The sequence below is a fragment of the Pan troglodytes genome, chromosome 9, assembly GCF_028858775.2.
Source record: "Pan troglodytes isolate AG18354 chromosome 9, NHGRI_mPanTro3-v2.0_pri, whole genome shotgun sequence".
Lineage (NCBI taxonomy): Eukaryota > Metazoa > Chordata > Mammalia > Primates > Hominidae > Pan > Pan troglodytes.
Window position 1 is genome coordinate 21381696 of NC_072407.2, and position 16747 is coordinate 21398442.

A 16747-nucleotide genomic window follows, 5' to 3' on the forward strand; every position below is an offset into this window, starting at 1 on the left:
TGGGTCATATGATAACTCTATTTTTAATTTTTTGAGGAACTTCCACACTGTTCTCCATAGTGGTTGTATTAATTTACATTCCTACCAACAGTGTACGAGGGTTCTTTTTTTTTCATATCCTTGCCAACATTTGTTATTGCCTGTCTTTTGGATAAAAGCCATTTTAACTGGGGTGAGATGGTATCTCATTGTAGTTTTGATTTGTGTTTCTCTGATGATCAGTGATGTTGAGCACTTTTTCATATGCCTGTTTGCCATTTTATGTCTTCTTTTGAGAAATGTCTACTCAAATCTTTTGACCATTTTTGTCAGATTATTAGATAATTCCCTATAGAGTTGTTTGAACCCCTTATATATTCTAGTTATTAATCCCTTGTCAGATGCATAGTTTGCAATTATTTTCTCTCATTCTGTGGGTTATCCCTTCACTTTGTTGATTTTTTGCTTTGCTCTGCAGAAGCTTTTTTACTTGATGTGATCTGATTTGTCTATTTTTGCTTTGGTTGTCTGTGCTTACGGGTATTACTCAAGAATTTTTTGTTCAGATCAATGTTCTGGAGAGTTTCCTCAATGTTTTCTTATAGTAGTTTGATAGTTTGAGGTCTTAGAGTTAAGTCTTTAATCCATTTTGATTTGATTTTTGTATAAGGCAAGATATAGGTATCAAGCTTCATTCTTCTGCATATGGATGTTCAGTTTTCCAGCACCATTTATTGAAGAGATTGTATTTTCCCCAATGTATGTTGTTGGCACCTTTTTCAAAAATGAGTTTACAGTAGGTGTGTGGATTTGTTTCTGGGTTCTCTATTCTGTTCCATTGGGCCTGTATGTCTGTTTTTATGCCAGTACGATTGTGTTTTGGTGACTATAGTTCTGTAGGATAATTTGAAGTCAAATGATGTGATTCCTTCAGCTTTGTTCTTTTTGCTTTGGTTATTCTAGGTCTTTTGTAGTTTCACATACATTTTAGGATTGTTTTATCTATTTCTGTGAAAAATGTCATTGGGTATTTTGATATGGACGGCACTGAATTTGTAGATTGCTTTGGGGAGTATGGAGATTTTCACAACACAGATTATTTCAATCCTTGAACATGGAATATCTTTCCATTTTTTGATGTCCTCTTCAATTTCTTTCATCTGTGTTTTATAGTTTTCATTATAGAGATCTTAACTTCTTTGGTTAATTCCTAGGTATTTAATTTTATTTGTGGCTATTATAAATGGGATTACTTTTTAAATTTCTTTTTCAGATTGCTTATTGTTGGCATATAGAAATGCTGCTGATTTTTGTATGTTGATTTTGTATCCTGCAAATTTACTAAATTTATCGGTTCTAATAGTTTTTTTGTGTGTGGAGTCTTTAGGTTTTTCCCAAATATAAGATTATATCATCTGCAAACAAGGATAGTTTGACTTCTTCCATTCCAGTTTGGATGCCCTTTATATCTTTCTCTTGTCTTATTGATCTAGCTGGGACTTCCAGTACTACATTGAATAACAGTGGTGAAAGCGAGCATCCTTGTTGTGTTCCAGATCTAAGAGGAAACACTTTCCATTTTTCCCATTTGGTATGATATTAGCTGTGGGTCTGTCATATATGGCTTTTATTATATCAAGGGATGTTCCTTCTATACCCAATTTTTGAGGGTTTTCATCATGAAGGGATGTTGAATTTTTTCAAATTCTTTTTCAGCATCAGTTGAAATGATCATATGGTTTTTGTTCTCCGTTCTGTTGATATATCATATTGATTTGTGTATGTTGACCCATCCTTGCATCACAGGGATAAATCCCAGTTGGCCGTGATGTATGATCTTTTTAATGTATTGTTGAACTCAGTTTGCTATTATTTTGTTAAGTATTTTTGCATTAATATCCACCAGAGCTATTGGCTTGTAATTTTCTTTTTTCGATGTGACTTTGTCTGGTTTTGGTATCAGGGTAGTACGAGCCTTGTCAAATGAGTTTGGAAGTATTCCTTCCTCCTTTAGTTTTTGGAATAGTTTGAGTAGGATTGGCATCAGTTTTTCTTTAAAGGGTTGGTAGAATTCAGCAGTGAAGCCATTGGGTCCTGGGCATTTTTTTGCTGGGTGACTTTTTTTTATGGCCTTGATTTCATTACTTGTTACTGGTCTGTTCAGGTTTTGGATTTCTTCCGAATTCAATCTTGGTAGTTTGTATGTGTCTAGGAATTTGTCCATTTCTTGTAGATTTTCCAATTTATTGGCATATAGTTGCTCATAGTAGCCATTAAGGATCCATTGAATTTCTGCAGTACCAGTTGTAATGTCTCCTTTTTCATCTCTGATTTCATTTATTTGGGTTTTCTCTCTTTGTCTCTTAGTATGGCTAAAGGTTTGTCAATTTTGTTTAACTTCAAAAAACCAACTTTTTGTTTCATTGATCTTTTGTATCATTTCATATTCATTTATTTCTGCTCTGATCTTTATTTTTTCATTTCTTCTACTAATTTTGGAGTCAGTTTGCTCTTGCTTTTCCAGTTAAGATGCACTGTTAGGTTATTTATTTTGAGATTTTTCTTTTTTGATATAGACAGTTATAACTATAGTTTTCCCTCTTAGTACTGCATTTGCTTTATCCCACAGGTTTTGGTATGTTGTATTTCCATTATCATTTGTTTCAAGAAATGTTTCAATTTCCTTCTTAATTTTTTCATTGACCCACTGGTTATTCAGGAGCATATTGTTTAATTTCCATGTGTTTGTATAGTTTCAAAAATTCCTCTTATTATCGATTTGTAGTTTTATTCCATTGTGGTCAGAGAAGATGCTTGCTATTATTTCTATTTTTTGAATTTTTTTTTTTTGAGACAAAGTCTTGTTCTGTTGCCCAGGCTAGAGGGCAGTGGCACTATGTCAGCTCACTGCAACCTTTGCCTCTCAGGTTCAAGCAGTTCTTGTGCCTCAGCCTCCCAAGTAGCTGGAATTACAGGTGCATGCCACCACGCCCAGCTAACTTTTGTATTTTTAGTAGAGATGGGGTTTCACCATGTTGGCCAGGCTAGTCTTGACCTCCCAACCAAGTGATCCGCCCACCTTGGCTTCCCAAAGTGCTGGGATTACTGGCATGAGCCACCATGCTCAGCCAAATGTTATAAGACTTGTTTTGTGACCTAGCATATTGTCTAATTGTATATTTATTTATTTATTTATTTATTTTTGAGACAGAGCCTCACTTTGTTGCCCAGGCTAGAGTGCAGTGGCACGATCTTGGCTCACTGCAACCTCCGCCTCCTGGGTTCAAGTGATTCTCCTGCCTCAGCCTCCTGAGTAGCTGGGATTACAGATGTGTGCCACAACGCCCGGCTAATTTTTGTATCTTTTTAGTAGAGATGGGGTTTACCATATTGGCCAGGCTGGTCTTGAACTCCTGACTTCAAGTTACCCACCCACTTCAGCCTTCCAAAGTGCTAGGATTACAGGCTTGGGCCACCGTGCCTGGCCTATATTGTCTATCTTTGAGAACGATCCATGTGCTAAGGAGAAAAATGTGTACTCTATAGCTGTTGGATGAAATACTTGTTAAGTATCTATTAGATCCATTTGATCTATAGTGTAGATTATGTCCAATGTTACTTTGTTGATTTTCTGTCTGGGAGATCTGTCTAATGCTGAAAGTGGGGTGTTGAAATCTTCAGCTATTATTGTATTGAGGCCTGTCTTTGTCTTTAGCTCTAATAATATTTGCTTAATATATCTGGGTGCTCTAGTGTTGGGTGCATATCTGTTTACAGTCATTCTATCTTCTTGCTGAATGGACCCATTTATCATTTTCTTTGTCTCTTCTTAGTTTTTGTCTTGACCTCTGTTTTGTCTGATGTAAGTACTGCTCCTGCTACTCCTGCTCTTTTTTGGTTTCCATTGGCAGGGAATATCTTTTTCCATCTCTTTATTTTCAGTCTGTATATCTTTATAGGTGAAGTGTGTTTCTTTTAGGCAACAGATCATTGGGTCTTGTTTCTTCATCTATTCAGATGCTCTATGTCTTGATTGAAAAGTTTAGTTGATTTACTTTCAAAGTTATTATTATTGATAAGTAGGGACTTACTCCTGCCATTTTGTTATTTTTCTGGATGTTTTGCTGTCTTCTTTTTCTTCCTTCCTGTCTTCCTTTTAGTGAAGCTAATTTTCTCTGGTGGCATGCTCTAATTTCTTGCTTTTTTTGTGTGTGTATCAATTGTATGTTTTTAGATTTGAGGTTACCATGAGGCCTGCAAATAATATTTTATAACCCATTATTTTAAATTGATGACAACACTGATTGCATAAACAAACATGCAAAAAGAAAATAAATACTTTACACTTTAACTTCATCCCCCTGCTTTTTAACTTTTTGTTGTTACTTTTTCTTTTTTTTTTTTTTCGAGACAGTGTTTCACTCTTGTTGCTCAGGCTGGAGTGCAATGGCAAGATCTCGGCTCACCACAGCCTCCACTTCCTGGGTTCAAGTGATTCTCATGCCTCAGCCTCCCAAATAGCTGGGATTATAGTCATGCACCACCATGCCCAGCTAATTTTGTATTTATAATAGAGACAGGATTTCTCCATGTTGGTCAGGCTGGTCTCGAACTCCCAACCTAAGGTGATCTGCCCGCCTCAGCCTCCCAAAGTGCTGGGATTACAGGCGTGAGCCTCTGTGCCCGGCCTCATTGTTACCGTTTTTTTTTTTTTTTTTTTGAGATGGAGTTTTGCTCTTGTTGCCCAGGCTGGAGTGTAATGGTGCAATCTCAGCTCACCGCAACCTCTGCCTCCTGGGTTCAAGCGATTCTCCTGCCTCCCCCTCCCGAGTAGCTGGGATTACAGGCATGTGCCACCACACGCGGCTAATTTTTTGTATTTTTAATAGAGACAGAGTTTCTCCATGTCGGTCAGGCTGGTCTGGAACTCCCAGCCTCAAGTGATCTGCCTGCCTCGGCCTCCCAAAGTGCTGGGATTACAGGCATGAGCCACCGCACCTGGCTGTACTTTTTATGTCTTATTTTATTGCCTGCCTTGAAAAGTTGTAGTTATTATTTTATTTATTTTTAGTTATTTTTGATCGGTTCCTCGTTTGGTCTTTTACTTAAGTCAAGAGAAGTTTATATACGACAATTACAGTGTTATACTGTTCTGTGTTTTTCTGTGTGCTTACTGTTACCAGTGAGTTTTGTACCTTCAGATGATTTCTTTGTTCTCATTAACATCCTTTTATTTCAGATTGAAGAACTACCTTTCACATTTCTTATAGGACAAGTCTGGTGTTGATGCAATCCCTCAGTTTTTGTTTATCTGAGAAGGTCTTTATTTCTCCTTCATGCTTAAAGGATATTTTCAGTGAATATACTATTCTAGGGTAAAAAATTTTTTTTCCTGTCAGTACTGCAAATATTTCATATCAGTCTCTCTTGGCCTATAAGATTTCCACTGAAAAATCTGCCACCTGAGACAGAGTCTTGCTCTGTTACCCAGACTGGAGTGCAGTGGCGTGATCTTGGCTCACTGCAACTTCTGCTTCTCAGGTTCAAGTGATTCTTGTGGTTTAGGCTCCCGAGCAGCTGGGATTACAGGTGTGTGCCACCACATCTGGCTGATTTTTATATTTTTAGGTGAGATGAGGTTTTTCCACGTTGGCCAGGCTGGTCTTGAAATCCTGGTCTCAAGTGATCTGCCCACCTCTGCCTCCCAAAGTGCTGAGATTACAGGTGTGAGCCACTGCGCCTCGCCAGGATCCTTTCTTTGTACTTGACCTCTGGTAGTTTGATTATTAAATGCCTTGAGGTAGTCTGACGTGAGTTAAATCTGCTTGGTGTTCTATAACCTTTTTGCACTTGAATGTTGAAATATTTTTGATATTATTCCTTTGAATAAACTTTCTACCCTTATCTCTTTCTCTGCCTCCTCTTTAAGGCCAATAAAACTCCTATATTTGCCGTTTTGAGGCTGTTTTCTAGATCTTGTAAGCATGCTTTCATTGTTTTTCATTCTCTCTCCTTTGTGTCCTCTGTATTTTCAAATAGCCTGTCTTCAAGCTCAGTAATTCTTTCTTCTGCTTGATCAGTTCTGCTATTAAGAGACTCTGATGCATTCTTCAGCGTGTCCGTTCCATTTTTTTAACTCTAGAATTTCTGCTTGATTCTTTCTAATTATTTTGATCTCTTTGTTAAATTTATCTGATGGAATTCTGAATTCCTTCTCTGTGTTACCTTGAATTTCTTTGAGTTTCCTCAACACAGCTATTTTGAATTCTGTATCTGAAAGGTCATATATCTCTGGTTCTCCAGGATTGGAACCTGGTGCCTTATTTAATTCATTTGGTTAGGTCATGTTTTCTTGGGTGGTGGTGATGTGTGTAGATGTTTGTTGGTATCAGAGCATTGAAGAGTTAGATACTTACTGTAATCTTCACACTCTGGGTTTGTTTGTGCATGTCCTTCTTTGGAAAGCTTTCCAGGTATTCCACGGGACTTGGGCCCAAAGTCCAGTAATTCTGTGATTTTTGCAGACTCTTAAAAGTACCACCTTGGTGGTCTTGGATAAGATCCGGAAGAATTCTCTAGATTACCAGGCAGAGACTCTTGTTCTTTTCCCTTACTTTCTTCCAAACAAATGGTCTCTCTCTCTGTGCTGAGCCACCTGGAACTGGAGGTGTGGTGATGCAAGTACCTTTATGGCCATCACCACGAACTGTGCTGGGTCAAGCCTGAAGCCAACATGGCACTGGGCCTTGCCCAAGGTCCTTTCCTTCATGGTGGTGAGTTCCCCCAGATCCTGGGTGTGTCCAGAGATGGTGTCTAGAAGCCAGGGAATGGAGTAAAAAACCCTAGCAATTTACCTGATGTTCAGTTTTACTGTGGCTAAGCTGACACTCAAATCACAATACAAAAGCCTTCCTGCTCTTCACTCCTCTCTCCACAGGCAGAGGACCCTCTCCCTGTGGCCATTACTGCCACCATCTCTGGTCCACATGGGGTTCTGCCAGCCACTGCTGATATTTACTGAAAGCCCAAGGGCTTTTCTGTCACCTTGCGGTAAATGCTGCCAGGCCTTTACCCTTCAGGGAAGTGGGCTCCCCTCTGGCCCAAGGCGAGTCCAGAAATGCTGTCCAAGAGCCAAGGCCTGGACTCAGGGACTCCAAAAGACTGCTGGTTGCTCTACCCCATTGTGGCTGAGCTGGTACCTAGGGTGCAAGACAAAAATCGCCTTTACTTTCCCTCTGCTTTCCTCAAACAGGGGTCTCTCGCCATAGCCACTACAGCTGGGAATGTGCTGGGTCACCCCGAAGCCAGCATGTCTCAGTCCAAGACCCACAGCATACTCCATGGGTCTTGCCGCTGATTATTCAGGGCCCAGGGGCTCTTTACTCAGCAAGTGATGAAGCCTGCCAGGACTGCTCCCTTAAGGCAGCAGTTTCCTTTTGGGCCAGGGTATGTCTAGAAATGTCACCTGGGAGCTAGGGCCTGGAATCAGGGCCTCACAGCTCTGCCTGGTGTCCTATCCTACTATGGCTTAGCTGGTATCCAAGATGCAAAACAAAGCCCTCTTTACTTTTTCCTCTCCTTTCCTCAAGAAAGGAGTCACTTTCATAGCTACAAGCTGCACTGCCTGAGGTTGGGGGAGGGGTAGCACAAGCGTTCCCTTAGCCTCACCAGCTGGTATCTCCCCTGGTCACCTGCTACCCTAGTTCACTGGCTCTAAGCCCAGCCTAGCACTAGGAGTTGCCTAGGAATTACAGTCCTCCTTTCCTAGACTGCCTTTCAAGTTTACCTAGGACCCCAGAGCACTTCAGCCCGCATGGTGAGGCTTGCCAGGAAATTCAGTACCCATTGCTGGGATGGGTGATTCTCCTCTGGCTAGGGCTGGTTCAAATGCTCCTATGCATGGGCAGTGGTGGAGCCCAGCACAGCTTTATTCTCTGCTGTGACAGGGCAGCACTGAGTTCAATGTAAAGTCCCCCAGTCGCTATGCTCCCTCCCCAGAGGGCACAGACTCTCTGTGCTGCAGGTCTGCCACGAGGGGATGGGAGAGAGGTGGCATAGGTGATTCAAGACTGTCTCTTTTGCCCTTCTCAGTGTCTTTGTAGGTGATATGAAGTTGAAACCAGGTATTGTGAGTGCTCACCTGATGTTTGCTTCTTGTGCTTTTCTGTGTGCAGACAGCTGTTAAAATTTCGTGTTTCAGTGAGGGTTGGGGGGAATGACAAATTTTATTTCTCTTCCCACGTTCTCTTTGCCTCTTCTACCCAGTTCTCACTCTTTGCCTTCAGTTGTCAATCCCAGAAGAGAATCTCTTGAGTTTTTCTTCCTGTTTTTCCTTTTGTTCAAATGAGTACATAAATATATATTACTTATTTCCCCTTCCTTCTTACCTCCAAAGGCATAATCCTATAGATACTCTTTTATACTTTGCTAACCATAGAATTTTAAAGCTAAATCAGACTTTATTGTTGTAGTTTTGAGATTATTCTTTCCTCATTTTTTTTCTTTTAGACATTAGATCAGCAACAGTTCTTCACAGAGGAAGAACTAAAAGAATATGAAAATATTATTGCTTTACAAGAAAATGAACTTAAGAAGAAGGCAGATGAGCTTCAGAAACAAAAAGAAGAGCTACAACGTCAGCATGATCAACTGGAGGCTCAGAAGCTGGAATATCATCAGGTGGCATTTTGTCAAAAGATTATGGCATTAAAAAAGATTTTAGGTGCTTTGTTAAAAGCCTGTGTTTTTGTAACATATTTCATTGTACTATATAGTACACTGCTATAGCTATACTATAGTATTTTAAATTTTAATACTTTAAAACTGTTTTGTGGAATATTAATCTAAATTTTATTTTATTTCATTTTATTTTATTTTGAGACAGCCTGTCTCCCAGGCTGGAGTATAGTGCTGTGATCATAGCTCACTGCAGCCTCAAACTCCTGGGCTCAAGTGATCCTCCCACCTCAGCCTCCCCAGTAGCTAGGACTACAGGTGCATGCCAGTGTTCCTGGCTAATGTTAATATTTTTTGTAGAGACCAGGTCTCATTGTGTTGCCGAGGCTGGTCTCGAACTCCTGGCCTTAAGTGATCTTCCCACCTGGGCCTCTGAAATTGTTGGGACTATAGGCGTGAGTCACTGCACCTAGTCAAATCTAAATCTTATAGTTTGAATATCTTTGTTTTAGAAAACAATTTTCATTTACTTTGTTGTGCTTTGTCAAAGGTCACACATATGATAGAAAATCAAGTTATATTTTTAACTTTCATTTTCCATTCACCAGGTCATACAGCAGATGGAACAAAAAAAATTACAACAAGGAATTCCTCCATCAGGGCCAGCTGGAGAATTGAAGTTTGAGCCACGTGTGTAATTTTGTTTGATTATTTATTTAGGAAAATAAATTATTTTATCAATTGAAATCCACATTTATTACAAATATAATTTCAAATCATTTAGATGGTATGTTATTTTTTGTGGTATTAGAGCAATTTAGATTATAGAAAAATGAAAATGCCTCCAAAAGTTTTATGTAGCAGCAAATTTTAAGTGCTGTATCATTTGTATAATTTGATAACCATATTTATGGTAAAATGATTTATTTCAACTTTATTTGTAATTCTTTCTAATTATATTAATCTTACCAGGGAATATGTTTTTTAAAATCGTGATCTATGATTAGCTAAGCATATTTTTTAAAACAAGTATATTTGTATATGAAGGAACATTTAGAATAAAGGAAGATACTTTTAAAATAAGAACTTTTTTCTTTTTTCCAACAGACATTTAAAGTCTGAAGTCCACCAGAACTTGGAAGAAAGCTGTTAACTCAACATCTATTTCATCTTTTTAGCTCCCTTCCTTTTTCTCTGCTCAATAAATATTTTAAAAGCATATTTGAAATAAAGGGAGATACTTTTTAAATGAAAACACTTTTTTTGGGACACAGATATTAAAGGATTGAAGTTTATCAGAACCAGGAAGAAAACAAACTCACTGTCTGCTCTCTGCTCTCACATTCACACGGCTCTTTTATTTATTTTTTTGTTCTCCTTTAATGATTTAATTAAGTGGCTTTATGCCATAATTTAGTGAAACTATTAGGAACTATTTAAGTGAGAAAACTCTGCCTCTGCTTTTAAATTAGATTGCTCTCACTTACTCGTAAACATAGGTATTCTTTTATGGGTGCTTATCATTCCTTCTTTCAGTAAATGTCTGTTTGATATTAACAATTCTGGAAAGGCCACAGTATTTCCCTGTGTTTCCTGGTAACGTTTTTCTATTTTTGGCAACCTCAACTGCTAGAAATTCTTCACCTGAATCACTTTTGCTACCACTTCAGGTCATTTTTCATTCTTTTTTATTTTGCTCTATACTTTATCATTTAAGATTAGGTTATGTTACATATAACAGAAAAAACAAAGATAACAGTGGTTTAAACTAAATAGGAGTTTTTCTTCTTACATAAGTCTAGAAGTAGGTGGTGTCCAGGTTCCTATCTTTCTGCTCTGCTATCCTCAGTGCATGATTTTTATCCTCAGATTACCTCACTCTCACTGTTCAAGTTTGCTCCTGGAGGCAGTGGGGAAGGCAAGAAAACTGGACTTTCTCTGCTTGAGTTAGCTTCCCTGAGGCCATTTTCCAGAACCAGCAGCACCTGAACTTATGTTTCGACCAGAACTGGGTCACACTGATGGCCACACCTAGCTGCTAGGGAGGCTGAGAAGTCCATGTGGCAATGTGACCAGCTAAAAGTTGAATTCTTTTACTAAGGAAGAAGGGAAGAGGGAATGTTTGGTAGGCAACTTTCGATTTTAACCTCAGCCAGCCTTGTTGGCTACCTAAATTCTGTGTACCTTCTTCTTCCGAGATAGAAAACACTCACCCCTCTCTCCCTGAAGAGAAACCACCAGAAATCCAGCCCATTATTGCATACTAGATGAAAGACCATGCTATCTGGAGACAGTCCCCTCCATCATGTTAGGGTGTGGCTCCTTGTGTTCTGGCCACCTACAAACTGAAAGACAAGTTTTCTGCCCTGAGAGCACCAGATGCATAATGCAAAGGTGCAGGAAAACTGACCTTTTAAATTTTTTAGAGACAGGGTCTTACTCTGTTGTCCAGTCTAGAGTACAGTGGTGTGATCATAGCTTACTGCAGCCTTGAACTTCTGGGCTCAAGTGATCCTTCCACCTCAGTCCCCCTAGTAGCTAGGACTACAGGCACATGCCACGAACGCCTGGCTAAACATTTTTTTTGTAGAGATGGAGTATTGCTATGTTGCTCAGGCTGGTCTTAAACTCCTGGTCTCAAGCAATCTTCTCACCTCAGCCTCCCAAAGCACTGCTGGGATCACTGGTGTGAGCCACCATGCCCAAGATCCCTAAAATTGACCTTTTAGAAAAAGGGAGAAATAGAAATATAGTGGCCACTGATCCATAGCAATTTGAAAGTACCACTTGGCAAAAATAATTAAATCTCTCTGCTATAGTTCATGAATATATTCCTTGGTTTGCCTATCAGGCAACCCCTGATTCACCTTTCTGAGAGGAATTCCTTTATCTAATGTCCTCAGGGGGCCTTGGTTTTACTTTCTGGGAGGTTTTTATTGTACATTAATTTTCAGACACAATCTGAATGGGCATTGGAAAGTATACCCTTCTTGGAGGCTGGGCAGCCTTAGCAGTTTACTTCCTATAATTGTGAGTCTGGGGGCAGGCTTGGGAATTAGAGTATAGATCCGTAACAGCTAGTCTATTGTAGGCCAGGTTTGGGTTTTTGTTGTTGTTTTGTTCTGTTTCTTGGCCAAGTGGATTCCTAAAACTTTAGTAAGTTTCTGGTCTGTTGTCTTCAGTCATTTCCATGGACAGTATTAACCAAGGTAAAATACATTGTTTTTAACAAAGAACCTCATCATTTACTTGCTGGCCTCTGTGTGCTCTCCATCCCCTTTGTTCTTACAGGAATGGTACCTCCTTGAGATCCTTTGAGACTGTAGGCTTGCATGGAATGGCAACAGTCTTAATCTGATCTCTTCCCCTAGGATGGCTCCTATTATTTGGCAGAAAATTCTTAAGGGAAGGTTCTTAAAAAAGGTTGAGAAAGTTTTAGTAGCTCCCTCAGAGCCTTTACTTATAAATGTTTCAGTTTGGAGTACAGTTTTCAATTCTTCAGGGCTCCAGATTTGGGACTTGGTCAATTTATATGGTAGACAAAGAGCAATTCTCTCAGCAAAGCTATTTTTCCCTTGCGTCACTGCAGACTTGTTAATCTTAGTCCAAGTCACATATCTCTTGTAGGGCTTTGCTGAAAAGAGGCAAGAAGCAGCCAACACATGCTAGCACTCTGAAGTTCTACCACCTTCGTCTCTGTGGCAGGAAGTCTCAACCTCACCTTGACTTCTGTTGGCAAGAAGTCTCACTGCCCAAAGCCCTACCTCCTCAACTAAGCCAACCCCAGATTTAGGGCCTTCGACTTGCTGCACTTTACTTCTAGCTGCCAAATTCTGTATAGGTCAAGATGCTTGGCTGTAGGCAATGAAATCTTCTTTAGCTATTAAACAGAAGGGAATTGATGAATGAGTATATATAGGTCACAGAATCAATGGGAGGGTTGAAGAAACAGATCTAGGCTGAGCTTCTAGGAATTATGTCACAAGAGTAGGCTGCTGAAAGAGCTGCTGCTTTTAGAACAATCAAGAAGCTGCCTGCTGGATTAGGAAGCTGCCTGCTGAACAGTTGCCAGTTCCAGAGCCACACCACCTCTGCCATGCTTTATGCCAGCAAAAATAGATACATCTCTTCCTGCCTCTGTCCCCACGTTACTTGGCTCTGAGTAAAAGTCTCAAGTGAGTGAATCTGATGGACTGGACCAATCATATCTGAAACCCTAGCTGCAAAGGAGGTTGGGAAATATAATGTTCAACTTTCCTACCTCTGTGTGACAGGAATGCATGTTAAAAGCTACCCTAGGCCGGGCATGGTGGCTCACGCCTATAATCCCAGCACTTTGGGAAGCCAAGGTGAGTGGATCACCTGAGGTTAGGAGTTCAAGACCAGCCTGGCCAACATGGTGAAACCCCATCTCTACTAAAAATACAAAAATTAGCTGGGTGTGATGGTGCACACCTATAGTCCCAGCTACTCAAGAGGCTGGGGCAGGAGAATTGCTTGAGCCCGGGAGGTGGAGGTTGCAGTGAGCTGAAATCATGCCACTGCAATCCAGCCTGAGCCACAGAGCAAGGCTCTATCTCAAAAAAAAAAAAAAAAAAAAAAAGGCTACCCTAGCACCTCACAAGTTTACATTGTTTCACTTAATAATTTTTAAACTGTTAGTCCTTATTTTATAAATTTTTAGATGATCATTGCATATTCCTCCAAACATACTTAAATAATGGATCCCAAAATTAAATATAGCAGTTTAGAAAAGTTATATACAGCTTTAAAAAACCTACAAAAACCACTCAATGTAGTAATAGTGCTTGCTATTTTTTTTAAGAAATGGAATAGAATCTCTGTTGCTTAAATTATAAGCAATAGAATATCTCTATTGCTTAAATTATAAGCAATATGGAAAAATGGTTTGGAATATCCTTTTGTTGATGACTACTATCTGTGACATGAAACTGATAAGACATTCTTTTGGGTAAACGTTTTTAGATGGTAAACTGTGGTTAAATCAGGAATTAATTGGAAGACAGAGAGTAATTTCTTGAAATGCTTTTTTGGCTCAAGTAAATGATGGATATTAATGTAGAAATATTTCACAGTTTCCAGCAAACTAATGTAATTTATATTATTCAGAAAAGAATTACTACGCCTGAAATTATGGATTAAGGAATTATAATTTTTTGAGTACTGGGCATTTATGAATGAATATTATTTCTTTTTTTTTTTGAGACAGAGTCTCACTCTGTCACCCAGGCTAGAGTGCAGTAGTGCGATCTCGGCTCACTGCAACATGTGCCGCCCAGGTTCAAGCGATTCTCCGGCCTTAGCCTCCCGAGTAGCTGCGATTACAGGCACCTGCCAACGTGCCTGGCTACTTTTTGTATTTTTAGTAGAGACGGGGTTTCACCATATTGGTCAGGCTGGCCTTGAACTCCTGACCTCGTGATCCACCCGCCTTGGCCTCCCAAAGTGCTGGGATTACAGGCGTGAGCCACCGCGCCCAGCCTATTATTCCTAAGAAAGTTGCAAACAGTATTCTTTTCAGTTGTGTTAGAAAGTATTGGTCTGTGTTTATACCATTCTTCTTCATATTTCTTTAGTTATTAAATGTCTTTGGTTTAGCTGACTTAGTGAAATTTATTACTAATTTGAAGTTTTGTTTCACATATGAATTTTCATGAAGCATGTACATTTTATAATATACTTAAGTAGAGGTTGAGCATTCCTTATCCACGGTGCTTGGGACCTGAAGTGTTTTGGATTTCGGATTTTTTTGTAGCTGGAATTAACAGGAGTGAGTCACCACACCCAGCTAATTTTTTTATTTTTAGTAGAGTCAGGGTTTCACTATGTTGGCCAGGCTGGTCTCAAACTCCTAACCTCAAGTGATCCCCCCACCTTGGCCTCCTAAAGTGCTGGGATTACAGGCGTGAGCCACCATGCCCAGCTTGCATTGTACTTTTATTGGTATAATGCAGGTATAATCCAAAATCTAAAAATTAGACAGAGCATTTTCTTTGAGCATCATGTTGGCACTCAAAAAGTTTTGGATTTTGGAGCATTTTGGGCTTCAGAATTTTGAATTTGAGAATCTTAAACTGTATATATAATTAAAATTAGATTCTGAAGTTAAATATTCTAGAATATTTAACTCTCACTAAAGACAATAACAATTTAGAACTATAATTAAAAAATACTCTGAGACATAGATATATGTTTTTTATGCCAAGATTTGTTTACAACAGCATTATTTTATGTACAATTGAACAGATTTGTATTATAATAAGATTAAATGCAAATCTTTCTCAGGAAAAATATAAAGAAAATTATAAAATTTTTTTGATAACATGATTTTTTTTTTCTTTTAGAGATGCGGTCTCTCTCTGTCATCCAGGCTGGAGTACAGTGGTGCCATCATAACTCACTATAGTCTCGAACTTCTGGGCTCAAGCAATCCTCCTGTCTCAGCTTCCTGAATAGCTGGGACTCCAGGTGTGTGCTTCCATGCCCGGCTAATTTTTAAATTTGTTGTAGAGATGGGGTCTTGCTATGTTGCCCAGGCTGGCTTCAAATTCCTGGCCTCAAGCAATCCTCCTGCCTCAGCCCCCTAAATTGCTGGGATTAGAAACATGAACCATTGTTCCTGGCTGTTAATGTGATTTTTAAGAGAGGGGTTAAAAAAATCTGTTAACTTAGAATAAAGTTTTGACAATCCCAGTTCTGGTTAGTGCATAAGTTTTCATCTTTGTTTTATAGCCATGAAGTACAATCAAGAAGAAATTGAAAAACAGTCAGAGTTAGATGATGAGCTTCATCGTTTGTCATGCAGGATTTTTATCCCCTGAAGAACCTGCTAGAGAAGTCCACCTTCACCCTTAACCACTGGTGCCTCAACTTAATACTTTTAAAATTCATTTGTTTCTGTTGGAATTGGGATACTAAGGTGTGTTAAGTAAAATACAATATTTACTTTTTCATTCCTTATGAGTGACAAAATGTCTGCTTTCCAGGTGTGAGATTTGAAGGAAATCAGACCTTTCCTTTATTTATTTATTTATTTTTTATTTTTGATACAGAGTTTCACTCTCGTTGCCCAGGCTAGAGTGCAATGGCTCACTGTAACCTCCACCTCCTACTTTCAAGTGATTCTCCTGCCTCAGCCTCCCAAATAGCTGAGATTACAGGTGCCTGCCACCACATCTGGCTAATTTTTTATATTTTTAGTAGAGACGGGGTTTCACTATGTTGGCTAATCTGGTCTCAAACTCTTGACCCCAGGTGATCTGCCCACCTCAGCCTCCCAAAGTGCTGGGATTACAGGCATGAGCCACTGCGCCTGGCCTTTTCCTTGATTTTTAAAAAGACATAATATCGTTAGTAGAATTCTAATCTTTCTCCACCTACTTTTTAATTTATTTAAAAAATGAGTTGTTAGCTATGAATTAGTAACCATTTCTTTAAAAGTCTAAGAACTCAGCCAGAAAAAGCAGCATCAGCAAGTGGTGAAGACACCAAATTGAAAAATGTGCATGTATTGTTTCTAGCATTGCCAACCTGTTTATTGAGACAAAAGCAAATCAAAACCAATCAAACTTTTGATTTAGTTTTAGGAATTTAGATTTTTTCAAATATTGCTCATCAAATTATGTAGACAAAATTATATTTCATGTTTATATATATATATAATTTTCACAGCAGAGGTTTTAGTTTATATTTTAATTGATGTCAGCCATGCTCTTGGTGATCCTGAATGCCATGTAGCAGTTTGATTGTCAGCCAGCCCTTGACAGTGCACTTCTCTCTCTCTGCTCCACCCTCTGGTTACCATCAAAGCTCTGCATGCCTGTGTCAACAAGTTTTGTTTTACTAATTGTTTATAATCAATTGCAGTTAATAGTTTAAGTTTTGCTGGGAAAATTTGCTTACCTCCTTTTATTATTTTATAATTAGTAATAAATATATTTCCCAAGCCTTTCCAGATTTATGAATATAGACCTCAGAATTAAAGTGTTACAATATTTATTTTACAATTCTTATAATTTTGGCTACTCTGTAGAATTTTTATTTTTATTTTATTTTATTTTTTTGAGAGAGT

The 16747-nt window shown here is 38.9% G+C and overlaps 2 protein-coding genes across 51 annotated transcripts in view; both read left to right on the forward strand.

Annotated features, from left to right (window-relative positions):
- Positions 1-9874, forward strand: part of NUCB2 (nucleobindin 2) — a 70199-nt gene extending 60325 nt beyond the window's left edge. For all 50 annotated transcript variants that reach the window (XM_054661246.2, XM_054661262.2, XM_063783866.1 and 47 more), the window contains 3 exons: positions 8488-8658; positions 9264-9345; positions 9763-9874. In XM_054661246.2, the coding sequence (XP_054517221.1) occupies positions 8488-8658; positions 9264-9345; positions 9763-9770 (261 nt within the window). In that variant the 3' untranslated portion in view covers positions 9771-9874. The remainder of the gene's footprint in view (positions 1-8487; positions 8659-9263; positions 9346-9762) is intronic.
- Positions 9875-15513: 5639 nt separating this feature from the next.
- Positions 15514-16747, forward strand: part of NCR3LG1 (natural killer cell cytotoxicity receptor 3 ligand 1) — a 39318-nt gene continuing 38084 nt past the window's right edge. The window contains exon 1 of the mRNA XM_063783863.1: positions 15514-15595. The gene's annotated coding sequence lies outside the window, so the exon portion shown is untranslated. The remainder of the gene's footprint in view (positions 15596-16747) is intronic.